The 21,412-nt window shown below is 44.5% G+C and overlaps 1 protein-coding gene and 2 non-coding genes across 11 annotated transcripts in view; 1 reads left to right on the top strand and 2 right to left on the bottom strand.

The window, feature by feature from the left end:
* Positions 1-19,726, bottom strand: part of SLC11A2 (solute carrier family 11 member 2) — a 46,587-nt gene extending 26,861 nt beyond the window's left edge. For 2 of the 9 annotated variants that reach the window (XM_055095653.2, XM_055095646.2), the window contains exons 1-3: positions 19,631-19,715; positions 4,017-4,088; positions 1,793-1,941 (exon numbers count right to left, since the gene is read on the bottom strand). In XM_055095653.2, the coding sequence (XP_054951628.1) occupies positions 1,793-1,941; positions 4,017-4,050 (183 nt within the window). In that variant the 5' untranslated portion in view covers positions 4,051-4,088; positions 19,631-19,715. Of the gene's footprint in view, positions 1-1,792; positions 1,942-2,433; positions 3,766-4,016; positions 4,089-10,231; positions 10,303-19,091; positions 19,567-19,625 lie in introns of those variants that run through there. The other 7 variants (XM_055095651.1, XM_055095649.2, XM_003825872.5 and 4 more) reach the window with 6 other exon arrangements.
* Positions 4,318-4,379, top strand: LOC112436776 (U7 small nuclear RNA). Its single transcript, XR_003025470.1, has one exon. It is a non-coding gene; the product is annotated as a U7 small nuclear RNA (small nuclear RNA).
* On the bottom strand, positions 7,430-7,537 carry LOC112436734 (U6 spliceosomal RNA). The gene has a single exon (XR_003025439.1). It is a non-coding gene; the product is annotated as a U6 spliceosomal RNA (small nuclear RNA).
* Positions 19,727-21,412: the final 1,686 nt, after the last annotated feature.

The following is a 21,412-nucleotide window of genomic DNA, read 5'->3' as shown; positions in this document are numbered from 1 at the left end:
ACCTACATAATAAAAACCTTGGTCTTCACAACCCCTCATTTTAGACACTCCATAGCCCCTCATTTTAGACCAGGTCTTTAGAAAATAACTCTTTCAACCAATTTCTTTTTTTATTTATTTTTATTTTTGTAGAGACGGGGTTTTGCCATGTTGCCCAGGCTGGTCTTGAACTCCTGGGCTTAAGCAATCCTCCCACTTCAGCCTCCAAAGTAGCTGGGACCACAGGTGTGCACCACCACACCCAACTAATTTTATTTTATTTTTTTTACTTGGAGACAAGGTCTTGTCACATTGCCCAAGCTGGTTGGTCTCGAACTCCTGGGCTCAAGCGATCCACCCGCCTCAGCCTCCCAAAGTGCTGGGATTATATGCATGAGCCACTGCACCCAGTGTCAATCAATTTCCAATCAGAAAATCTTTAAATCCACCTTTGACCTGAAAGGTGCCCCCTCCCCACTTCAAGTTGTCCCACCTTTCCTGATGGAACCAATGTACGACGTCTTAAATATATTGGCTGATGTCTGCCTGTAACTTCTGACCCTAAAACGTATAAAATCAAGCTGTAACCCAAACACCTTGGGCACATGTTCTCGGGACTTCCTGGGGCTGTGTCACGGGCCTTGGTCACTCATATTTGGCTCAGAATAAACCTCTTTAAACATTTTACAGAGTTTGACTCTTGTTTGTTTGTTTGGTTTTCAGACAGTCTCACTCTGCCACTCAGGCCGGAGTGCAGTGGCGCGATCTTGGCTCACTGCAGCCTCTGCCTCCTAGGTTCAAGTGATTCTCCTGCCTCAGTCTCCCAAGTAGCTGGGATTACAGGCACCCACCACTACGCCCAGCTAACTTTTGTATCTTTAGTAAAGACAGGGTTTCACCATGTTAACCAAGCTGGTCTTGAACTCCTAACCTCAGGTGATCTGCCCATCTCGGCCTCCCAAAGTGCTGGGATTACAGGTGTGAGCCACCGCGCCCGGCCTGTTTTGTTTTGGTTTTCATTTTTGAGAGGAGGTCTCATTCTGTTACCCAGAGTGGAGTACCATAGCATGATCTTGGCTCACTGCAACTTCTGCCTCCTAGGCTCAAGTGATCCTTCCACCTCAGCCTCCCGAGTAGCTGGGACTACAGGTGCATACCACCATGCCCAGCTAATTTTTGTATTTTTTGTAGAGACAGGGTTTCGCCATATTGGCCAGGCGGGTCTTGAACTCCTGGGCTCAAGTGATCTGCCTTAGCCTCCCAAAGTGCTGGGATTACAGGTGTGAGCCTGGGCCCAGCCAGAGTTTGACTCTTTTTCATCAACAAACAAGAGGAAGGATAGCTTGAGGCCAGGAGTTCAAGACCAGCCTGGGCAACATAGTGAGACCCTGTCTCTAAAAATAAAAATAAAAATAATGAGCCTGGCATGGTGGCATGCCATCTATAGTCCCAGCTACTGGGGAGGCTGAAGTGGGAGAATCACTTGACCCCAGGAATCAAGGCTACAGTGGGCTATGGTTGTGCCACTGCACTGAAGCCTAGATGACAGAGCAAGACCCTGTCTGTAAAAAAGATTAGATAGATAGATAGATAGACAGACAGATAGACAGACAGACAGACAGAGATAGATAGATATAGATAGGGGTGTGTGTGTGTGTGTGTATATATAGATATATAGATATATAGATATAGTCTTCAGAGATTGCCAGCCAAAATTAAACCTGAGGCTGCTGAACTTGAGCCATCCAGCAGATCTTTCACTCACAGGTTTTCCCCAGACAATAGTGTTCTCCTCCAAGGACCTGATACTAACCTCCTCCTCAGGAATGGAGATCTTCTCATTAAAGTAAGTGGCGAAGTACTCCTCTGAGTCCCCAGGGGACTGTGGAAGAGAGGGATTACTATAGGCAGGGTTGATGTTACCAAGACTGGCAGACTCCCCATGATCTCCAGAAACACTGTCTGAATTAACAGATTTGAAAATAAATTAGTAAAAAATGAACAAAATACACTAACAATTCATCCTTAGTATACTGAAATTAAATAGTTTAATATCTAAATGCACAAGAGACCAACCTGACTCTAGCTCAATTTATTTTGAATAGTTTATTTTTAATGTACATTTTAGAATAAGTAATACATTCACATGGTTAAAAATTCAGGAAGTAAAAAATTTAGCCTACACTAAAAAAGTTATCTCCCTCCCCCTCCCCCAGTCACTCAATTCTCTAGATCAGTTTTAACTCACAATGGTTTTCCTACTTCCACACTTCTACTCCTACTTGGGAATTTTTAGAGCCATTTCATTTTCCTCTAAAAACACTGACATATGGGCTCAAAATATCACATTCCCAGACCAGCTCCTGGTAACCTAAAATCCTAGCTTTTAAAAGAAAAGAACTAGGCCTGTCTAGCGAAATGTCCTCCCCACCTCCTATATTTGGTAGGACTTACTCAAAGAATCGACCGTGGACATTATACCTCCATCAGACTTCTCAAAAAATGTGCAAGTTACAAAATCCTGCCACAGTTCAGGCTAAACTCTGAAGCTGCAGCAAAACCACCAAGCAGGAACCCTTTGTACTCTGACTAAGGCTTGCAGTAAAGTGCCGCTGGTCACGGGGTACTGGCACCCTCGTGATGGCAGGGCTCATCTCAGACTGATATCAGCGTTTCCCTGAGTTCTGCATTTTGCAGTCAATCTTAAATACTGGGAAGCAGAAGGTCTGGGAGAAAAGGGATACCATGCCAGAAATACACAGAGCCTAGTTTGCTTCAGCCATCAAATGGCTATTTTGAATCACAAAGCTCTAATCTCTGTGTTTGCAATAAATACTTACAACCTCTAATTTAAACAAATAAGAGCTTTCTTTCCATAGGGAGCTGACTCATATCATCTTAATTAAGCAGCTTTGAATTAATGAAGAAATTTATAGAAAAGGAACAGAAATTCCAAAGAAGCTCAGATTTAGGAAGGAATAGTCAAAGCACTCAAGAAGCTCCAATCAAATACAGAGCGTAAGGTACTCGCCCTGTATTTTACTGCTCCACACACATCTGAAACACCAGGAAGCATCATGAGTAGCCAAAACACTCCAGAGGTTTTTATCCTGGGTCTGGGAATAACATTGCCCTTGCAAGCATTACTGCCAGAAACCAAATTTCAGCTAATCTTGGCTCAACTCAGAATTGTAAAAAAGATATGAAGCAGGTCTCTGGTTAAAAATCTGTTTTCAGGGCCAGGCACAGTGGCTCACGCCTGTAATCCCAGCATTTTGGGAGGCTGAGACGGGTGGACCACCTGAGGTCAGGAGTTCAAGACCAGCCTGACCAACATAGCAAAACCCCATCTCTACTAAAAATACAAAAACATTAGCCGGGCGTGGCGGCAGGTGCCTGTAATCCCAGGTGCTCATGATGCTGAGGCAGGAGAATCCCTTGAACCGGGGAGGCGGAGGTTGCAGTGAGCCAAGACAGTGCCACTGAACACTAACTAGCCTGGGCAACTAGAGCAAAACTCCGCCTCAAAAAAAAAAACCAAACAAACAAACAAAAAAAAAACATTCTGTTTTCAGGATGGGCGCGGTAGCTCATGCTTGTAATCCCAGCATTTTGGGAGGCTGAGACGGGCGGATCACTTGAGGTCAGGCATTTGCGAACAGCCTGGCCAACATGGCGAAACCCTGTCTCTATTAAAAATATAAAAATTAGCCGGGCATTGTGGCGTGTGCCTTTAGTCACAGCTACTCGGGAGGCTGAAGCAGGAGCATCACTTGAACCCATGAGGCGGAGGTTGCAGTGAGCCGAGATTGTGCCACTGCACTCCAACCTGGGTGACAGAGTGAGACTCCACCTCAAAAAAAAAAAAAAAATCCATTTTCATTTACAGCCTAAGTCACCAGATGGTGACTTTTGAATGGAGTTGTTACAATAGATGATGATAGATGATGACAAGAGGAAAAATATGATAAATTTCTGTTACCAACATAAACCTAATTACAAATAAAATTAGACAATAACGCAAAGCGGTAAATTACCATCTGACATCTTCTGTTCAGGACCCAGCACCATGGTGGATACCTGAGTGGCTGAGTTCTTAGAATATGATTCTGGAAAGGAGAAAAGTGAGGGAGAAGAATTAGGAAGAACAAACTAACAAGTTCAGAACCAGCAGTTTGTTACTCTGTATGACTGAATCCTTACTATGAAAAGAGTAATTCTACTGAATTAGGTAACCTTGAAAATAATTACAGTTTTCAGAATATGACTGACAGATATTTAACAAAAAAAGAAAAGTCTTAGTCAAGATTTTGCTGGCAAGACTTCAAAACCAAATTGAAGTGTTACAGCTCTTTTAGAATGTGTCTAGCAGGCTTTCTGGTTTTCGCTGTGAAACCCTTCACAGATGGCAGGGGGTGGTGGACAAATTGAACAGGAGGTATTTTAGTGAGACAGCAAATACCATTTTTTTTTTTTTGAGTCTTTGAGTCGGAGTCTTGCTCTGTCGCCCAGGCTGGAGTGCAGTGGTGCAATCTCAGCTCACTGCAACCTCTGCCTCCTGGGTTCAAGTGATTCTCCTGCCTCAGCCTCCCAAGTAGCTGGGATTACAGGTGCCCGCCACCACGCCCAGCTAATTTTTTGTATTTTTAGTAGAGACAGGGTTTCGCCGTGTTAGCCAGGATGGTCTCGATCTGCTGACCTCGTGATCCGCCCGCCTCAGCCTCCCATAGTGCTGGGATTATAGGCATGAGCCAACGCACCTGGCCAGGCAAATACTTTTTTAATAAGCATCTACACAGAGGCTGCTAGGCAAGTATCCATTCTCTGCCTTTGCCTCCAAATTATCCCAAGTGTCTAAAGCCAGACACATTTCCCCCTATTTTATGAGTTGTTTTTTTTTTTTGAGACGGAGTCTCACTCTGTTGTCCAGGCTGGAGTGCAGTGGCACGATCTCAGCTCGCTGCAACCTCCGCCTCCCGGGTTCAAGCGATTCCCCTGCCTCAGCCTCCAGAATAGCTGAGATTACAGGCATGTGCCACCACGCCTGGCTAATTTTTGTATTTTTAGTAGAGACACGGTTTCACCATGTTGGCCACGCTGGTCTCAAAGTCCTGACCTCATGATCCGCCCACCCCACTTCCCAAAGTGCTGGTATTACAGGCATGAGCCACCACACCCAGCCTATTTTATGAGTTTTTAAGGACAGAAATCTGTAATTCTCTTTGGTCTAAAATATGTAATTTAAGCTCATGGTTCAATCTTCTAGAAAGGGTGGGAAAAAGCACCATACAAGCATACTGGTAGTGGAGGGCCACTATTTGGCAGCCTCAAATCTTCCTAAGAAAGTAAAGTCTACAGCCATAATGTTCTAGACCTCATTCCTCAACCCTCTGACAACTAGAAGAAACTAGTCACCCGTGGCCCAGCCCCTCCCAAGCTCTCCAAGAGAGCTGAAGCACCAGCAGGATTAAGCATAGCGTGTGGGATGCCAGCCTTTGTCTACAGGTCCTGTACTAAGCAACCCGCAGTGGGGTGGGTGGAGTCAGGGGTGGGGTGGAAGTTCCAGATGTCCATCATCCTGTTAAGTTTAATTGGGAGGGAGGATTTTAGCAAGCTCACTTGGGAACAGATCTATGGCATATTCTCCATTGAGCCTCACCAATAAGGCTATTAAAAAAAATGTTTCAATCTTCTTATCTACTTCTCAGTTGATTTCAAATTTAGAAGGGGAAGGACAACATAGTATTCATTGATAAGCCCCTCTTTGAATCCCAATAATAACTGTCCTACTGAAGAAGTGATGAAGCCTCACTTAATGATCTTTTACTGCTTAAATCTAGTCTTTTTTCCACCCTTGTCCCTTATATGTTGTTCCTACATGAACAATCTTCTACTTGCTGTTTCAGGTTTTGGGTAATCTTTCTATCTACCAACATATTCTGTACTTATAGAATTACAGAATTCAGACCAGAAAGGAGATTTTCTTTTCTTTTTAGGTTTCATCTGTCTTCTGGGGCATATATACCACCACCTGCTAATTTGGAAAACATAATCCTTCCTCTCTAGAGTCACCAATGCCAAGTATTATATTACAACGGACAACTAGCCATGTCTCTCCTGTCAGGTTTTAAGCCACCAGATGACTAAACATCAGCCAACAGCCCCAATGATACTGACTAAATTCAACCCCTCTTTCAGTCAATGACAATAGCACCTCACCTAAATGGGATTTAAATATTTGACCACTCAGAATAGCAGTACTCACTTGGATTCCAATCACAGCACAGCCCCGTCATTCCCGGCAAAGCCTTTTTACTTTTGTTTTACATATAATTTTAACAAACTAATGTTATCAGATTGTCTTAACCCACAATAAATTGGAAACCACAAATCAGATCTGGAACTATGCATAGCTCTTCCAGGAAAAGAGGAACTTGGCACACTGAGGAATCAAAAAACTCAAGTACATCAATTAGTCTTGGGCTATTTGATATGAGGCAAACAGTCCTTCCTTATGCGTCAATCAGTTCTGAGAATATTACTACAAGTATAGTAACTCATGTTTCCAATTGTGGCCCTGATCAAAATGAGCTGAATGAATTAAATTGCTTTTTTTTTTTTTTTTGAGACAGAGTTTCACTCTTGTCACCTAGGCTGGAGTGCAATGGCATGATCTCAGCTCGCTACAACCTCTGCTTCCTAGGTTCAAGTGATTCTCCTGCCTCAGCCTCCGAAGTAGCTAGGATTACAGGCGCCCACCACCGAGCCCGGCTAATTTTTGTATTTTTTTTTTCAGTACAGACAGGGTTTCATCATGTTGGCCAGGCTGTAAATCACTTTTGTAATGATGATTAATATCATTAAGGCACTGGAAAATCAGCTGGGCACTGTTTAAGGCACTGGAAAATCACGTGGGCATGGTAGTGCATGTCTGTGGTGCCAGCTACTTGGGAAACTGAACTAGGAGAACTGCTTGAGCCCTGGGGTCAAGGCTGCGGTGAGCCATGATCGCACCACTGCACTCCAGCCTGGGTGACACAGCGAGGCCTTGTCTAAAAAAGAAGAAAAAGAAGACACAGAAATGTCTCGTCTACATCTGAGGAAGATTTTTATCCAGAATAGGCAAAACAGGCCTTAAAAGTTTTTATTTTTTTTTGAGATGGAGTCTCACTCTGTCACTCAGGCTGGAGTGTAGTGGTGCGATCTTGGCTCACTGCAACCTCCGCCTCCCGGGTTCAAGAGATTCTCCTACCTCAGCCTCCCGAGTAGCTGGGATTACAGGCACGTGCCACCACACCCAGCTAATTTTTCTATTTTTAGTAGAGATGGGGTTTTGCCATGTTGGCCAGGCTGGTCTCAAACTCCTGACCTCAGGTGATCCACCCACCACGGCCTCCCAAAGTGCTGGGATTACAGGCATGAGCCACAGCCCCTGGACAAAAATTTTTCTTTTAATATGGAACACTTCACAAATTTGCGTGTCATCCTTGTGCAGAGAGGCCATGCTAATCTTCTCTTGATTGTTCCAATTTAGTATACGTGCTGCCGAAGCAAGCACCAAAATAGGCTTTTAAGTTATATTTTAAAAGCAAACAATTAAGGTAATAGTGTGATCTTCCCAGGACTGTAGTCTGCAAATATTTTTAGACAGAAATATTTCATGATAAAATTTTAAATAATTATTAGTGATATTCTAAGTTCATTCCTATACCAAGTACATACAGAGCCGTTCAAATACAAAAAGTTTCGTCTTCTATCTGAAATCTCAAGAATGAATTATTTCAAGAAAGAAAACAAATTCTAGATTCCAGTCTCCAGCCTTTTCAACAAAGCTTTTAGTCAACAAACTACATGTTTCATTACAGTGCCTACAGAATAAAACTTGGGGCCAGACGCGGTGGCTCACGTCTCTAATCCCATCACTTTGGGAGGCTGAAGTGGGCGGATCACCTGAGGTCAGAAATTCAAGACCAGCCTGGCCAACATGGGTGAAACGCCGTCTCTACTAAAAATACAAACATTAGCCAGGCGTGGTGGTAGGTGCCTGTAATTCCAACTACTAGGGTGGCAGAAGCAGGAGAATCGTTTGAACCCAGGAGGTGGAGGTTGCAGTGAGCCGAGATCGTGCCACTGAACTCCAGCCTGGGTGACAGAGTAAAACTCCGTCTCAAAATAAAATAAAATAAAATAAAAGAGGTCAGGCGTGGTGGCTCACGCCTGTAATCTCATCACTTCGGGAGGCTGAGGCAGGCAGATCACCTGAGGTCAGGAGTTCGAGACCAGCCTGGCCAACATGGTGAAACCCCGTCTCTACTAAAAATACAAAAGTTAGCCAGCGTGGTGACGCATGCCTGTAATCCCAGCTACTCGGAAAGCTAAAGCGGGAGAATCGCTTGAACCCGGGAGGTGGAGGTTGCGGTGAGCCAATATTGCACCACTGCACTCCAGCCTGGGCAACAGAGCAAGACTCCGTCTCATTAAAAAAAAAAAAATTAATAAAACTAGGGAGGGGCTGGGCGCAGTGGCTCACACCTGTAATCCCAGCACTTTGGGAGGCTGAGGCAGGCGGATCACCTGAGGTCGGGAGTTCAAGACAAGCCTGACCAACATGGAGAAACCCCGCCTCTACTAAAAATACAAAATTAGCCAGGCATCATGGTGCATGCCTGTAATCCCAGCTACTCAGGAGACTCAGGTGGGAGAATCGCTTAAACCTGGGAGGTGGAGGTTGCAGTGAGCTGAGATTGCGCCACTGCACTCCAGCCTGGGCAACAGAGCAAGACTCCATCTCATAAAAAATAAATAATTAAATAGTTAAAAAAAAAAAAAAAAAACTAGGGAGGAATAGAAAGGGCCAGGCCAGTTATGCATAGCATTCAAGTCTCCATGAAAATTTATGACCCATATGGAAGCAGTAAGTTAATATTAAGACAGTTTTGCTCTCCAGGGCTGTAGCACCAGGTTGTTTCAGTTACTTCGTCACATTAAGGAAAAGATCCAGAGTTAGGACACAAACAACTAGAATCAACCCAGCAATACTTTGATAAGTAACCATCACAATTACGATTAACACTGCTTTGATATTTCAGCTTACCCCTAACCATAAAGTGTCACCTTCTCTTAAACCCATTAAGTTTCTTCCTATCGAACAGCAATTAACAGAAAAAAAAATGGCACTCATGGTTAAATGTAATATGACTATTTTATCCCATTCTCCTGCCTCAGCCTCCCTAGTAGCTGGGATTACAGGTGCATGCCACCATGCCCAGCTAATTTTTGTATTTTTAGTAAAGACGGGGTTTCACCGTGTTGGCCAGGATGGTCTCAATCTCCTGACCTTGTGATCCGCCCGCCTCAGCCTCCCAAAGTGCTGGGATTACAGGAATGAGCCACCATGCCCAGCCTATTTTATCCCATTCTCTAACAAAAGTTGTAAGACTGGCTGGCTGTAGTGGTTCATGCCTGTAATCCTAACACTTCGGGAGGCCAAGGCAGGCAGATTGCCTAAGCCCAGGAGTTCAAGACCAGCCTGGGCAACATAGAGAAACCCCATCTCTATAAAATATACAAAAATTAGCTAGGTGGAGGCCGGACACGGTGGCTCACACCTGTAATCCCAGCACTTTCGGAGGCTGAGGCAGGTAGATCACCTGAGGTCAGGAGTTCGAGACCAGCCTGGCCAATATGGTGAAACCCCATCTCTACTAATAATACAAAAATTAAAGCTAGGTGCAGTGGCTCACGCCTGTAATCCCAGCACTTTGGGAGGCTGAGGCGGGCAGATCGTGAGGTCGAGAGCTTGAGACCAGCCTGGCCAACATGGTGAGACCCCATCTCTACTAAAGATACAAAAAATTAGCCAGTGTAGTGGCGCATGCCTGTAATCCCAGCTACTCAGGAGGCTGAGGCAGGAGATTCACTGGAACCTGAGAGGCAGAGGTTGCAGTGGGTTGAGATCGCACCATTGCACTCCAGCCTGGGTGGCAGGGGGAGACTCCATCTCAAAAAAAAAAAAAAAAAAAGTTAGCCGGGTGTGGTGGTGAACACCTGTAATCCCAGCTACTGGGGAGGCTGAGGCAGGAGAATCGCTTGAACCTGGGAGGCGGAGGTTGCAGTAAGCCGAGATCGCGCCACTGCACTCCAGCCTGGGTGACAAGAGCAAAACTCTGTCTCAAAAAAAAAAAAAAAAAAAAATTAGTTGGGTGTGGTGGTGGGCGTCTGTAGTCCCGGGAGGCTAAGGTGGGAGGATCACCTGAGTCTGGGAGGTCAAGGCTGCAGTGAGTGTTGATCAGGCCCCTGCATTCCAGCCTGGGTGACAAAGCAAGACCCTGTCTCAAAAAAAAAAATGTTATAAGACTGTTTTACAAGATAAAAATGCTAACAAAATTTTATTTTCTGTCTAAAATTTCAAAAGTCTACATATTCTTTGATCTAGCAATTTTACTCCTAAAAATGTATTCTTTAAAAAAAAAAAAGCAAAAAGTACTCATCAAGGAAATATGTACAAGGATATTTCCCACAGCATTGTTTGTAGTATGAAAAGGCTGTAAACAACCTTGATATTAGTAGAGGACTGGTTGAATAAACTGTGCACATTCATTGGACAGAATACCATGCAACCACTATAAATAAGATGATCTATCATGTATAGATAGGAAACAATCTCTAAAATATTACATGTTGTCAAGTCAAAAAACCAATTTGTTGAGCAGCATGCTATCATGTATGTAGCAAAAAGAAAAAAGAGAAAACACACACGTACACATACAATCTCCAAAGGACACACCAAAAACTGGTAATAAAGGCCATCCCTGAGAGAAGGAAGGAGTAGGAGAGCCCAAATGAGGTCATGTGAAGGGAAAACCTCTCACTGAATATACACTGTATACCTTTTGCACATAAAAAGAAGTTTTACCAGATACATGTATTATTTGCCTTATAAAAAATGTCAAGGTCATATAGATTCACTCAGCTTCTCAACAAACATTTTAGGGATGTTCAGTTGAACTCTCTGATAAAGCTTCTGCAATAGATAATCAGAAGTCTACAGCTGTCTAATTGGCAGGTATTTATTGCCTTCAGCCTAACTTACTACTAGTGTGTCTTAGTGCCACCTAAATGCAAAATATTAAAAATCCCCTCTCAGGAAAGCATTCCTGACTCCCCAATTTGGCTTAAGTGGCTTCTCCGTGTTCCCTCAAGGCACCCACTGCTTACCACTGTCATTTTCTTGAAATTGTCCATTCCCTGGTACTACTCTTACAACTTTTCTGCAAGTGTGAAATTATATGAAAATTAAGTTACCCCCCAAAACACATACTAGCTATAATAAATTCTAACATCTAATTAACAGTAATTCTGTATATTCTCTTAGCATTTATAAGAACTCTGGAAGAACAATTTGGATAGCCCAAACCTGTTTTAAAAACTGCCCCTGGCTGGGTGGGGTGGTTCACACCTGTAATCCCAGCACTTTGGGAAGCCAAGGTGGGTGGATCACTTGAGGTCAGGAGGTCGAGACCAGCCTGGCCAACATGACGAAACCCTGTCTCTACTAAAAATACAAAAATTAGCCGGGCGTGGTTGTGGGTGCCTGTAATCCCAGCTATTGGGAGGCTGAGGCAGGAGAAACACTTGAACCTGGGAAGTGGAGGTTGCAGTGAGCCGAGATCATGCCACTGCACTCCAGCCTGGGCAACCAAGCAAGACGCCATCTCAAAAAAAAAACAAAAAACACAAAACAAAAAACTGCCCCTAAGAAAGTTTGAAATACTGAGTATTAATATATACAACTTCAACTTTTTTTTTTTAATCTACGATTAAAACAAAAGTTTGGGCCGAGAGCGGTGGCTCAAGCCTGTAATCCTAGCATTTTGGAAGGCCGAGGCGAGCAGAGTTCAATGCCAGCCTGGGCAACAGGGCAAAACCCCATCCCTACAAAAAATATACAAAAATTAGCTGCGTGTGGTAGTGCGTGCTACTTGGGAGACTGAGGTGGGCAGACTGCTTGAGCCTGGGAGGTTGTGGCTGCAGTGAGCCGTGATCAGGGCACCCCAGCCTGGGCTACAGAGCAAGACCCTGGCTGTCATAAACAAATAAATAAATAAATAAATAAATAGTTTGGGTTTGAAATAATTCGTTTTCATATAAAATTCCCCTATAGAGAATAAAGGTACTCAAAACCATTTCACTAGTCTTACAGCTGAAAAGGTCTCCCTAAAATTAATTGTAGATTTAGAGAGGAATGTTTTTAAATACAGTCCCTTAATTCTTTCCTCCTTTTTTTTCATCACCTTCCTCATCTCAATAAAATCAAAGACAACATTAAATAGGAAAAAACTTTCATAGAAGCAGCCAGAAAGGTGTCTTCATGGAAGTAACTGATGAAATAAATGCTAGCAAGAATGTGTTCAAGCTACATGGCAAAGCCACCTCTTCCTCTTGACACTGTTCAGTTCATTCTTCCTCAGGCACTGTTCAGTGCCAGAGACATGCTAGTGACAAAAGAGAAACTGCTAGGTGCACAGATCAAGGCTTAGCGACACCCAAAGTGTTTATTAGAGAATAACAAAGAATTCTCATTTTTTAAAAAAATTATATTTGTCCTAAAGAAAATGAAAAGGTTTCTAGATTCTTCTAAAATTCTCTTTTCCCTAATGGTCTACTTCAAGGCCAAAGTACTTGACAGTTCTACTAAACCATTACTGTATGATTAACACAACACCTTGTTGTACCGGGTGCTCTTCATGAAGGTGGGCTCCTGACATTTGGATGACTGACAGTCAACAAAACTTTCTGAAATATTCTAGCAGCTCAAACAGAGCTAATTATTTTCTGAACCCTATGTATTTTAATGAGGAAGGTTATTAATCACTTTTTTAAAATAAGAGATCATTACTCTCCCTCTATTTTTCCATTCTAGGTCATGAAGAAGCAGCATTTTCTGAGTCTATCAAAAATATCCATCCAACTTGTTTGTTGTTTTTTTTTTGAGATAGGGTCTTGCTCTGTCACCCAGGCTGGAGTGCAGTGGCGTGGTCTCAGCTCACTGTAGCTTCAACCTCCTGGGCTCAAGTGATCCTCCCGCCTCAGCCTCCCAAGTAGCTGGGACTAGAGGCGTGTGCCATGCCCTGCCAATTTTTGTATTTGTTGTAGAGACATGGTTTCACCATGTTGCCCAGGCTGGTCTTGAACTCCTGGGGTCAAAGGATCCATCCACCTCAGCCTTCCAAAGTGCTGGGATTACAGGTATGAGCTACCATGCCCAGCCCAATTAGTTCTAAAACTCAATCTGCTCCCATTCGAGGTGTGGGGAAAGAAACAGCTTAGAATAGACATGTGAATTTCCAAATTGTTCTTGAAGGTATAAAGTCTGGTATTGTTTTTTATTTTATTTTTTGAGACAGGGTCTTACAGAACAATTATTTACATATTTCTAGCCTCCCAGGCTAGAGTGCAGTTGCACAATCCCAGGCTCAAGTGATCCTCCCACCTCAGCCTCCCAAGTTCCCAAGTAGCTGAGACTACAGGCACGTACCACCACAGCTGGCTTTTTTTTTTTTTTTTGTAAAGGTGGGGTCTTGCTATGTTACTCAGGCTGGTCTCAAACTCCTGGGCTCAAGTGAGGTATTATTTTTTACACTGGAGTAAGTTTATCCTGTTTTCCTCTTATTAAAATGAATTTGATATAAAATGATACACAGAAAAAAAAAAGTCAGGTTGAAGACTGATTATGTGTACTTCATGGTAAACAGTGAAAAGCCCCTGTGGTAAGTATTCATTTTAGAAAAAGGCCTCAAAACTCTAATCCCCTCTACTCAAGTGGGTAATATTAGAATGTCTTCAACCAAAAGCCACACAAACACAGTCAGTTTATAAAGTACAAACAGAGCTGCTATTATACAATGTGCTTAACATGAACCAGTCTCTCTCTCTCTCTCTGGCATAATGGCCACTGAGATACAGTCAGGCCTCTGTAACCCTGGGTTCCACATTTGTGGTTTCAAACAACTGCAGATCAAAAAGATTTGGGGGAAAAAACGGTTGCTTGTGCCTGTACTGAACATATACACCATTTTTTTCTTGGTATTATTCCCTAAACAATACAGAACAATTATTTACATAGCAATTACATTGTATTAAGTATTATAGACCCAGTGCAGTTGCTCACACCTGTAATCCCAGCACTTTGGGAGGCTGAGGCAGCCCAGAAATTTGAGACCAGCCTGGGCGACATAGTGAGACATTGCTCTACAAAAAATTTAAGAATTAGCCATGTGTGATGGCCACACGCCTGTAGTCCCAACTACTCAGGAGGCTAAGGTGGGAGGATCCCTTGAGCCCAGGAAGTCAAAGCTGCAGCGAACCATGATTGCACCACTACACTCCAGGCTGGATGACAAAGCGAGACCCTGTCTAGAAGAAAAAGAGGGGGATTATAATTGATATAACTAATCTAGAGGTGATTTTAAGTACATGGGATGATGTACATAAGTTAAATGCAAATACTACACCATTTTATAGGGACTTAAGCATCATCCCAGGATTTTGGTATGCATGTGAGTGAGGTCCTGGAACCAATCCCCTACAGATACCAAACCATACTTTGCATGCCCTAGTAATAATCTCAAAATTGGAGACATCCTATTTAACTTACAAAACCATAATTTCGGGCCAGGCGCGGTGGCTCACACCCATAATGCCAGCACTTTGGGAGGCTGAGGCAGGTGGATCATTTGAGGTCAGGAGTTCAAGACCAGCCTTGCCAACATGGCGAAACCCCATCTCTACTAAAAATACAATAATTAGCCAGGCAGTAGTGGCACGCGCCTGTAATCCCAGCTACTTGGGAGGCTGAGGCAGGAGAATCGCTTGAGCCTGGGAGGCAGAGGTTGCGGTGAGCTGAGATCACACCACTGCTCTCCAGCCTGGGTGACATAGTGAGACCCTGTCTCAAAAAAAAAAAAAAAAAGACAACCACAACTTCAACTCAACACCAAGTTTGCTGTTTCTCACCTGAGCTGGACTTTTAAGTGTTTTGTAGTTGAATGAAAAACCTGACATTGAGACCATCTTAAGATAAAGAAAAAAGAAAAAGAGAAAGTGGAGAAAATGTTAGGAAGCAAGAAGAGGAGGGGGAGGAAGATGTAAGGAGGAAGAGTACAGCTGATAATGAAACCAGCTGCCTGGGTGTCAAAAACGATAACAGTTGGGAGAAATGTGGCCAGGCTGTCAAGGAGTACTTATCTTTTAAACAAAAATATCACACATCAACCAGAGACATCAGAATTAGAAGGGGCTGGTACCCATTAAATACAACTCTTCACCTTCTCCCATCAGCGCTCTTGAGGCTTAACCAGCTTCCAAATCTCCCTGAATGCTCACAAGTCAGGGTCACTAAAGTCTTACTTCCAGTGACTATAGCTTCGTCTTTGTTCTTCCCAACTCTCAGTGTGAGCTTCCTCTAAACTTCCTCCTAACCAGAAGTTTACAGCAGTGTGTTTCCTTTTGGGGGACAAACCTGGCCTCCTGATCTGACACCTCTATCATGGAACACAATGCCAAGCTCTGTGAACAATATCAAAGACCCCTTTCTATTGGAATAAGAAAATTCCCTATTAGACTGGCCATGGTGGCTCACATCTGTAATCCCTTAGCACTTTGGGAGGCTGAGGCGGGAGGATTGCGTGAGCCCAAAAGCTTGAGACCAGCCTGGGCAACATAGCAAGAAACCCAGTCTCCAGTAAAAAAAAAAAAAAAATTCCTTTTTTCCAAAAAAAAAAAAAAAAAAAAAAATCCCCTATTAAACCAGACTATACCTACTTCTTGCCTCAGAAAATATGTTTTGCCCTCACACTTAAGTAGCTTTTCTCTGGCAAATATGAAGAATTTTCATTAGATTACATTCAACCCATTTTTCCTAATGATGGATATTGGCTCCCAAATGATGTAGATTGACCTTAACAACTTTAAGTAAATATTGTCCTCCAAGTTTCTTTTCCTAAAAGCAAAGAAAAATTAAGACAATATATACTACAAGATTCTCCAGCCTTTAACAAGCCTCTTTCTGCTCTTTGAAACCTGGTAAAGTTTTAATAATTAACTTGTAGCTTTCTTCTTTCATTTCCTAGGAGTTTTAACAGCTATCAGCTTAGTAGAGATGAGACCAAAACAAACACAAACCTGACACAAAATGACTTATCGGCAATAAGCACCAAAACAAGACTAAAAACCCTAATTTGTTCCTTATGCCAAAAAATATAAATTACTTTAACCTGAAATTAAAAGTGGAAGAGAAGTTAGGCCGTTTTGATCATTGCTGGCCAATTGTTTTATATTCCATTATGATTTCATTAAAATATACCTTATTATATACATGTCATTTTATTGTATCTAGAATATTCCTGATGATGCCTTGAAGGCTCTTCTTTGTGTCTCAAGGGGCCAATTAATGTAAATTGCTCCATAAATATTTGTTAAATTATAAAAAGAATAAATGGCAAGGCTGGGCACAGTGGCTCATGCCTGTAATCCCAGCAATTTGGGAGGCCAAGGCAGGAAGATTGCTTGAACCTAGGAGTTCAAGACCAGCCTGGGCAATATAGTGAGAACTCAACTCTACAAAAAAATTAAAAATTAGCTGAGCATGGTGGCGCAAGCCTGTAGTCCCAGCAACTCAGGAGGCTCTAGTGGGAGGATCGCTTAAGCCTGGAATGTGGAGGTTGCAGTGAACCAAGACTGAACCACTGCACTCCAGCCTGGGCAAGAGAGCGAGACCCTGTCTCAAAAATATAAAAATAAAGAATAAATGGCAGCCAGTAAGTGAGACATGGTCTGCATCTTCTAATTCATTATATTCCGCTCATTCAAATGCCCCTACCTTTTTTCCCAGAATGTTTTACTCAAACTACAGAGCCTCAGAGAGATGATAATAATGACAATACTAGGGCAGCAGACTTCCCTTTCTGCCTCAAATACACTCAGTTCTTTAAAGGTGTCATTCCCATGCCTCTCAGGGAAAAACAGATTACAAAGACATTGTCCTTCACTCTTACCAGGCCAACTTCCAACTTTAAATCCTAAAGAAGTATTAAACTGGTTGGGCACGGTGGCTGGCACCCAGGGGCTCAAGACAACCTGGGCAACCTAGTAAGACTCCATCTCCACAAAAAAAATTTTAAAAATTAGGGGTGGTGGCATGCACTTGTACTCCCAGCTACTAGGGAGGCTGTGGCAGGAGGATCACTTGAGCCTGGGAGGTCAACCCTGCAGTGAGCTGTGATCATGCCACTGCACTCCAACCTGGGTTACAGAGCCAGACCTTGTCTTGTGGGGGTGGGAGGGGAAGTCTTGAACTCTCTTATTCCAAAACTAAACAACTAAACTTATACTATCTGCACTTCAACTAAATTTGTCCAGCATGCAGCTGAAGTAAGCAATGTTTTTTTTTCATAAACTTAAAGTTTCTCATTTTCTGACTAGTTCCTAATAATGCTATGTGTATAAATAGCAGCTTCTTTGAAGGGAAGAATTAGAAGACAAAGCAGTCTTCCACTGGAGTATCCCAGATAGCACCACGAGAATATGAGAAGGCTTTTTAAGGTCATAGGAAGGGCAGATATCTGTCAGCAGACATTTGTACGTATGTGCATGGTGAGGAGGCAGAGAATAAAGATGTCTTTGATTCAACAACACTCACCCAAATTCTTAGCAATGAAAGTCAAACAAGAAAGATCTGGCAGGGTGCGGTGGCTCACACCACCCCAGCACTTCGGAAGGCCGATACAGGTGGATCACTTGAGGTCAGGAGTTCCAGACCAGCCTGGCCAACATGGTGAAACCCCGTCACTACTAAAAATACAAAAAAAATTCGCCGGGCATCAAGAGGCTGAGGCAGGAGAATCGCTTGAACCCGGGAGGCAGAGGTTGCAGTGAGCCGAGATCGCGCTATTACATTCCAGCCTGGGCAACAAGAGCGAAACTCCGTATCAAAAAACGAAAGAAAGAAAGAAAAAGATCCTACTTTGTAGATATAATTCTCTAACCTTCACTGAGTCATAACTGAACCAAAGCTGCCTACTAGCTTTGTAGAGTAATCCAAGGGACCACTGCTGATTTCCTAACATTAGAGTAAGATTAGATTCATAAGAAGCTTCCCCATTCCTTAACAAGAAGTGCTGCCAGGCTACCCAGAAATTCCCCTCCCGAGTCCCACTGCCATTCCGGAAACATGAGAAACCAAGTATGCTGCAATCATGGCCTTTTTAGTACTGGCTCCAAAATAAACTGCGTAGGCCAAGCAAGACTGTCAATGAAATACTGTCCAATGAAAAAATAAACAGCCGAAGGTTTCAGGTTTCATTTACCCAACACAGGTATCACAATAAATGACCTAGTATAATGATAGTTTCCAACCGTATTTAATAAAACAAACACGCAGCAGAAATCCTCTAGTCACATATAACTACACTATACCCTCAGATCAAAGTTAATGATGTCAATGGAAAGTATAGGCCGGCGGGTTCACTGGTGATAAGTCATGAGACTCTGAGCAAAGAATAAGTAATAAGGTTAGAATTCTTTAGAAGTGTTAAGGGGAAAGAAGGTAACAACAACAAAAACTGCTCCACATCAAGAGTTCTAAGTACTTTGTTGTTTATTAACTAATTTCATACCAACAACCCTGTAAGACTGATATTATCAATCCCCATTTTAAGTACGTGGAACAAAAGAAGAAAGAGGCAAACAACATGCTCAAAGATTTACAAAGCCAAGAAATCATGCGAACTGGTGGGGCTTCGGGTTCCAGAAGTCAATGTAAACATAGCTTCTCCATTTTTCACCAACAGTCACTAAAATTGAGGCCAGCAAGTTTTTAGAAGCCTATCTCCCCTTGCAAACTCTCCTTCCATATAATTTTTGCTTTTGCAAGAGATGTCACATTTAAGCGGTAGCTTTAAAAGTGGGGACACATGAAACGAACAGCTGGGAGAGCCATCCAGCCCACTTACATATGTGCAATATCCCCCTGTAGAAAAACCCTGCTCATTGGAGCCTGGAATCCAGAGGGTCCCTGAGAGCTACACAAACAGCCTTAAAACCAATCTACGCACAACTACTGAGCCGCGTATGCAGGCTATTCACACAGAAGGCGCTCCCTGAAGTCGGTTAGGCTATAACGAGTCTTTTGTTGAAGCGGGGCGGCGGGAGGCCCCGGAGAGCAGCCCGGCCCCCTGCGGCGCCGACGAAGAGGCCACGAAAGACCTTGCCCTGTGCCCGTCGGCCTCTTTCGAGGCGTCGAAGCAGGTCAGCGCACCCCGCACGGGCCGGGCGCGCCATCCGGTGCAGCTGGGAGCTGGGCCATGTGTCCTAGGCCGCGGCGGGGAAGGGGCGAGACCCCCGCGACCTCCGGCGTTCCCTCCCTGCCCCCATCTTTGGGTCTTTCTCTGAATGGCGCGACTCCATCAGTCCTGGACTCTGGGCCTGAGGCCCTCCCTGGCCACACCTCCCCTCACAGCCCCGCACGGCGAGCCGGTGTCGCATCCTAGCCCCGGAGCCTGACCCCCGACACAGGCCCTCGAGCCGCCCCGCGCCCCTCCCTGCCAGCGAGCGGAATGCCGTGACCCCTGACCTTGCCTTCCCCTCACCTTACCAGCTCCGCAACCACCTGACACGCCGCCCCCGCGCCCAGGGCTCCATATTCCGGGAGCCAGCGCCAAGCTGGCTAACGCCCTCCCCTCCCCGCGATTGGTCGACAGGACGGCAGCCGCACATCCCTATTGGCTGGAGTCCCTGCCGCGGCCGGGATGCGTGGCCCGCCGACCAGGGACCGAGGCTCCGCCCACGCGGAGTCTGGATGCGGCGGCCCCTGGGGCACCCGGCGGGAGCTGCATGCTGCCTAGTTGCTGCTTGCGTTGGCCAGACCCACACAGCCCCTGGACTGGGGCGCTCCAGTCCGCTAGCAGTCTGGGGACAGATAAGATTCCTGCCCTAGTTCGCCGTGGCGCCACGTTAGGTACTGACAATCAAGCTACGAGGTATAGCTCTATCCTGTAAAGGGTAGCCAGGCCAGGCGCGGAGGCTCACACTTGCAATGCCCAGCACTTTGAGAGACCGAGGCGGGAGGATCACTTGAGTCCAGGAGTTCGATACCAGCCTGGGCAACATAGTGAGACCCGGTCTCTACAAAAAATTTTAAAATTAGCCAAGCAAAGGCCGGGCGCGGTGGCTCACGCCTGTACTCCCAGCACTTTGGAAGGCCCAGGCGGGCGGATCACCTGAGATCGGGAGTTTGAGACCAGCCTGACCAACATGGAGAAACCCCGTCTCTACTAAAAATACAAAATTAGCCGGGCGTGGTGGCGCATGCCTGTAATCCCAGCTACTCGGGAGGCTGAGGCAGGAGAATCGCTTGAACCCGGGAGGCGGAGGTGCGGTGAGCCGAGATCGCGCCATTGCACTCCAGCCTTGGAAACAAGAGCGAAAACTCCGTCTCAAAAAAAGAAAAAAAAATTAGCCAGGCATCACGGCGCCCGCCTGTGGTCCCAGCTACTCGGAGGCTGAGGTGGGAGAATCACTTGGGCCTGGGAGGTGGAGGCTGCGGTTAGACAAGATCGCGCCACTGCACTCCAGCCTGGGTGACAGAGGAAAACCCTGTCTCAAAAAAAAAAGGATAGCCACCTGGAAGGAACATTTCCTCGCGCCCCCAGAGCCACATCATAGTATCTGCTGCCCCACCAAGAGCACCCCACACCTGGGAGGAACCGAGAAACATCAGCTAGTGCAGCCAGTTTGACCGCCTTAGGTGTCCTCCCAAGCCTCCGTAGTGAATTGTTTTCCTCCTCGCCCAGCTGACTCGATTCTCCCCAGACTTCATCCTACCTACCCAAAAGCAATCCCACTCTATCGCCAGTTTCAGCCTCACACCGTATCTTTTGCTCTGAAGATGAGACTGCCAGACTGCTGAAGAGGGAATAAATGGCCTAACAAATTACCGTAATTTTCTGCAATGTCGTTTACAGCCACCAAAAACATTAGATCCTCCCTCCACCCTCACTCCCCGACCCCTCGCACTGCTTACAGCATTAAAGGTAATTGAGCTTCTTTATTCACGTAAAAACAGCTAGGAGAAAATTTCATTAGTAAGAGAGACCAAGAAATGAGGAAAGGAGCGTGAACTGCAAAGAGAAAAATCCAAATAAAGTGCAAAGTAAAAACAAACTCGGGGACCAAAAAAAAAAAGGCGGGGGGGGGCTTGGCTTCCTGGAGCAGGTTGGTTTTCATATAGAATTTCTCCTGGAGAAAAAAGAAAATGCACAAATTAGTTCTGAGATTCTCGCTACAGTACATCTGTGGAGTTTCAGAAAGGTTTGATGAAGTTCCTCCAGACCGGAACCTTTCCTTTGGAAACTTCTATTATAACTAGAAAATAAAA

The sequence above is a fragment of the Pan paniscus genome, chromosome 10 (genome assembly GCF_029289425.2).
Source record: "Pan paniscus chromosome 10, NHGRI_mPanPan1-v2.0_pri, whole genome shotgun sequence".
Lineage (NCBI taxonomy): Eukaryota > Metazoa > Chordata > Mammalia > Primates > Hominidae > Pan > Pan paniscus.
Note: the sequence above shows the minus strand (reverse complement) of the source record. Positions and strands in the feature narration are given on the sequence as shown.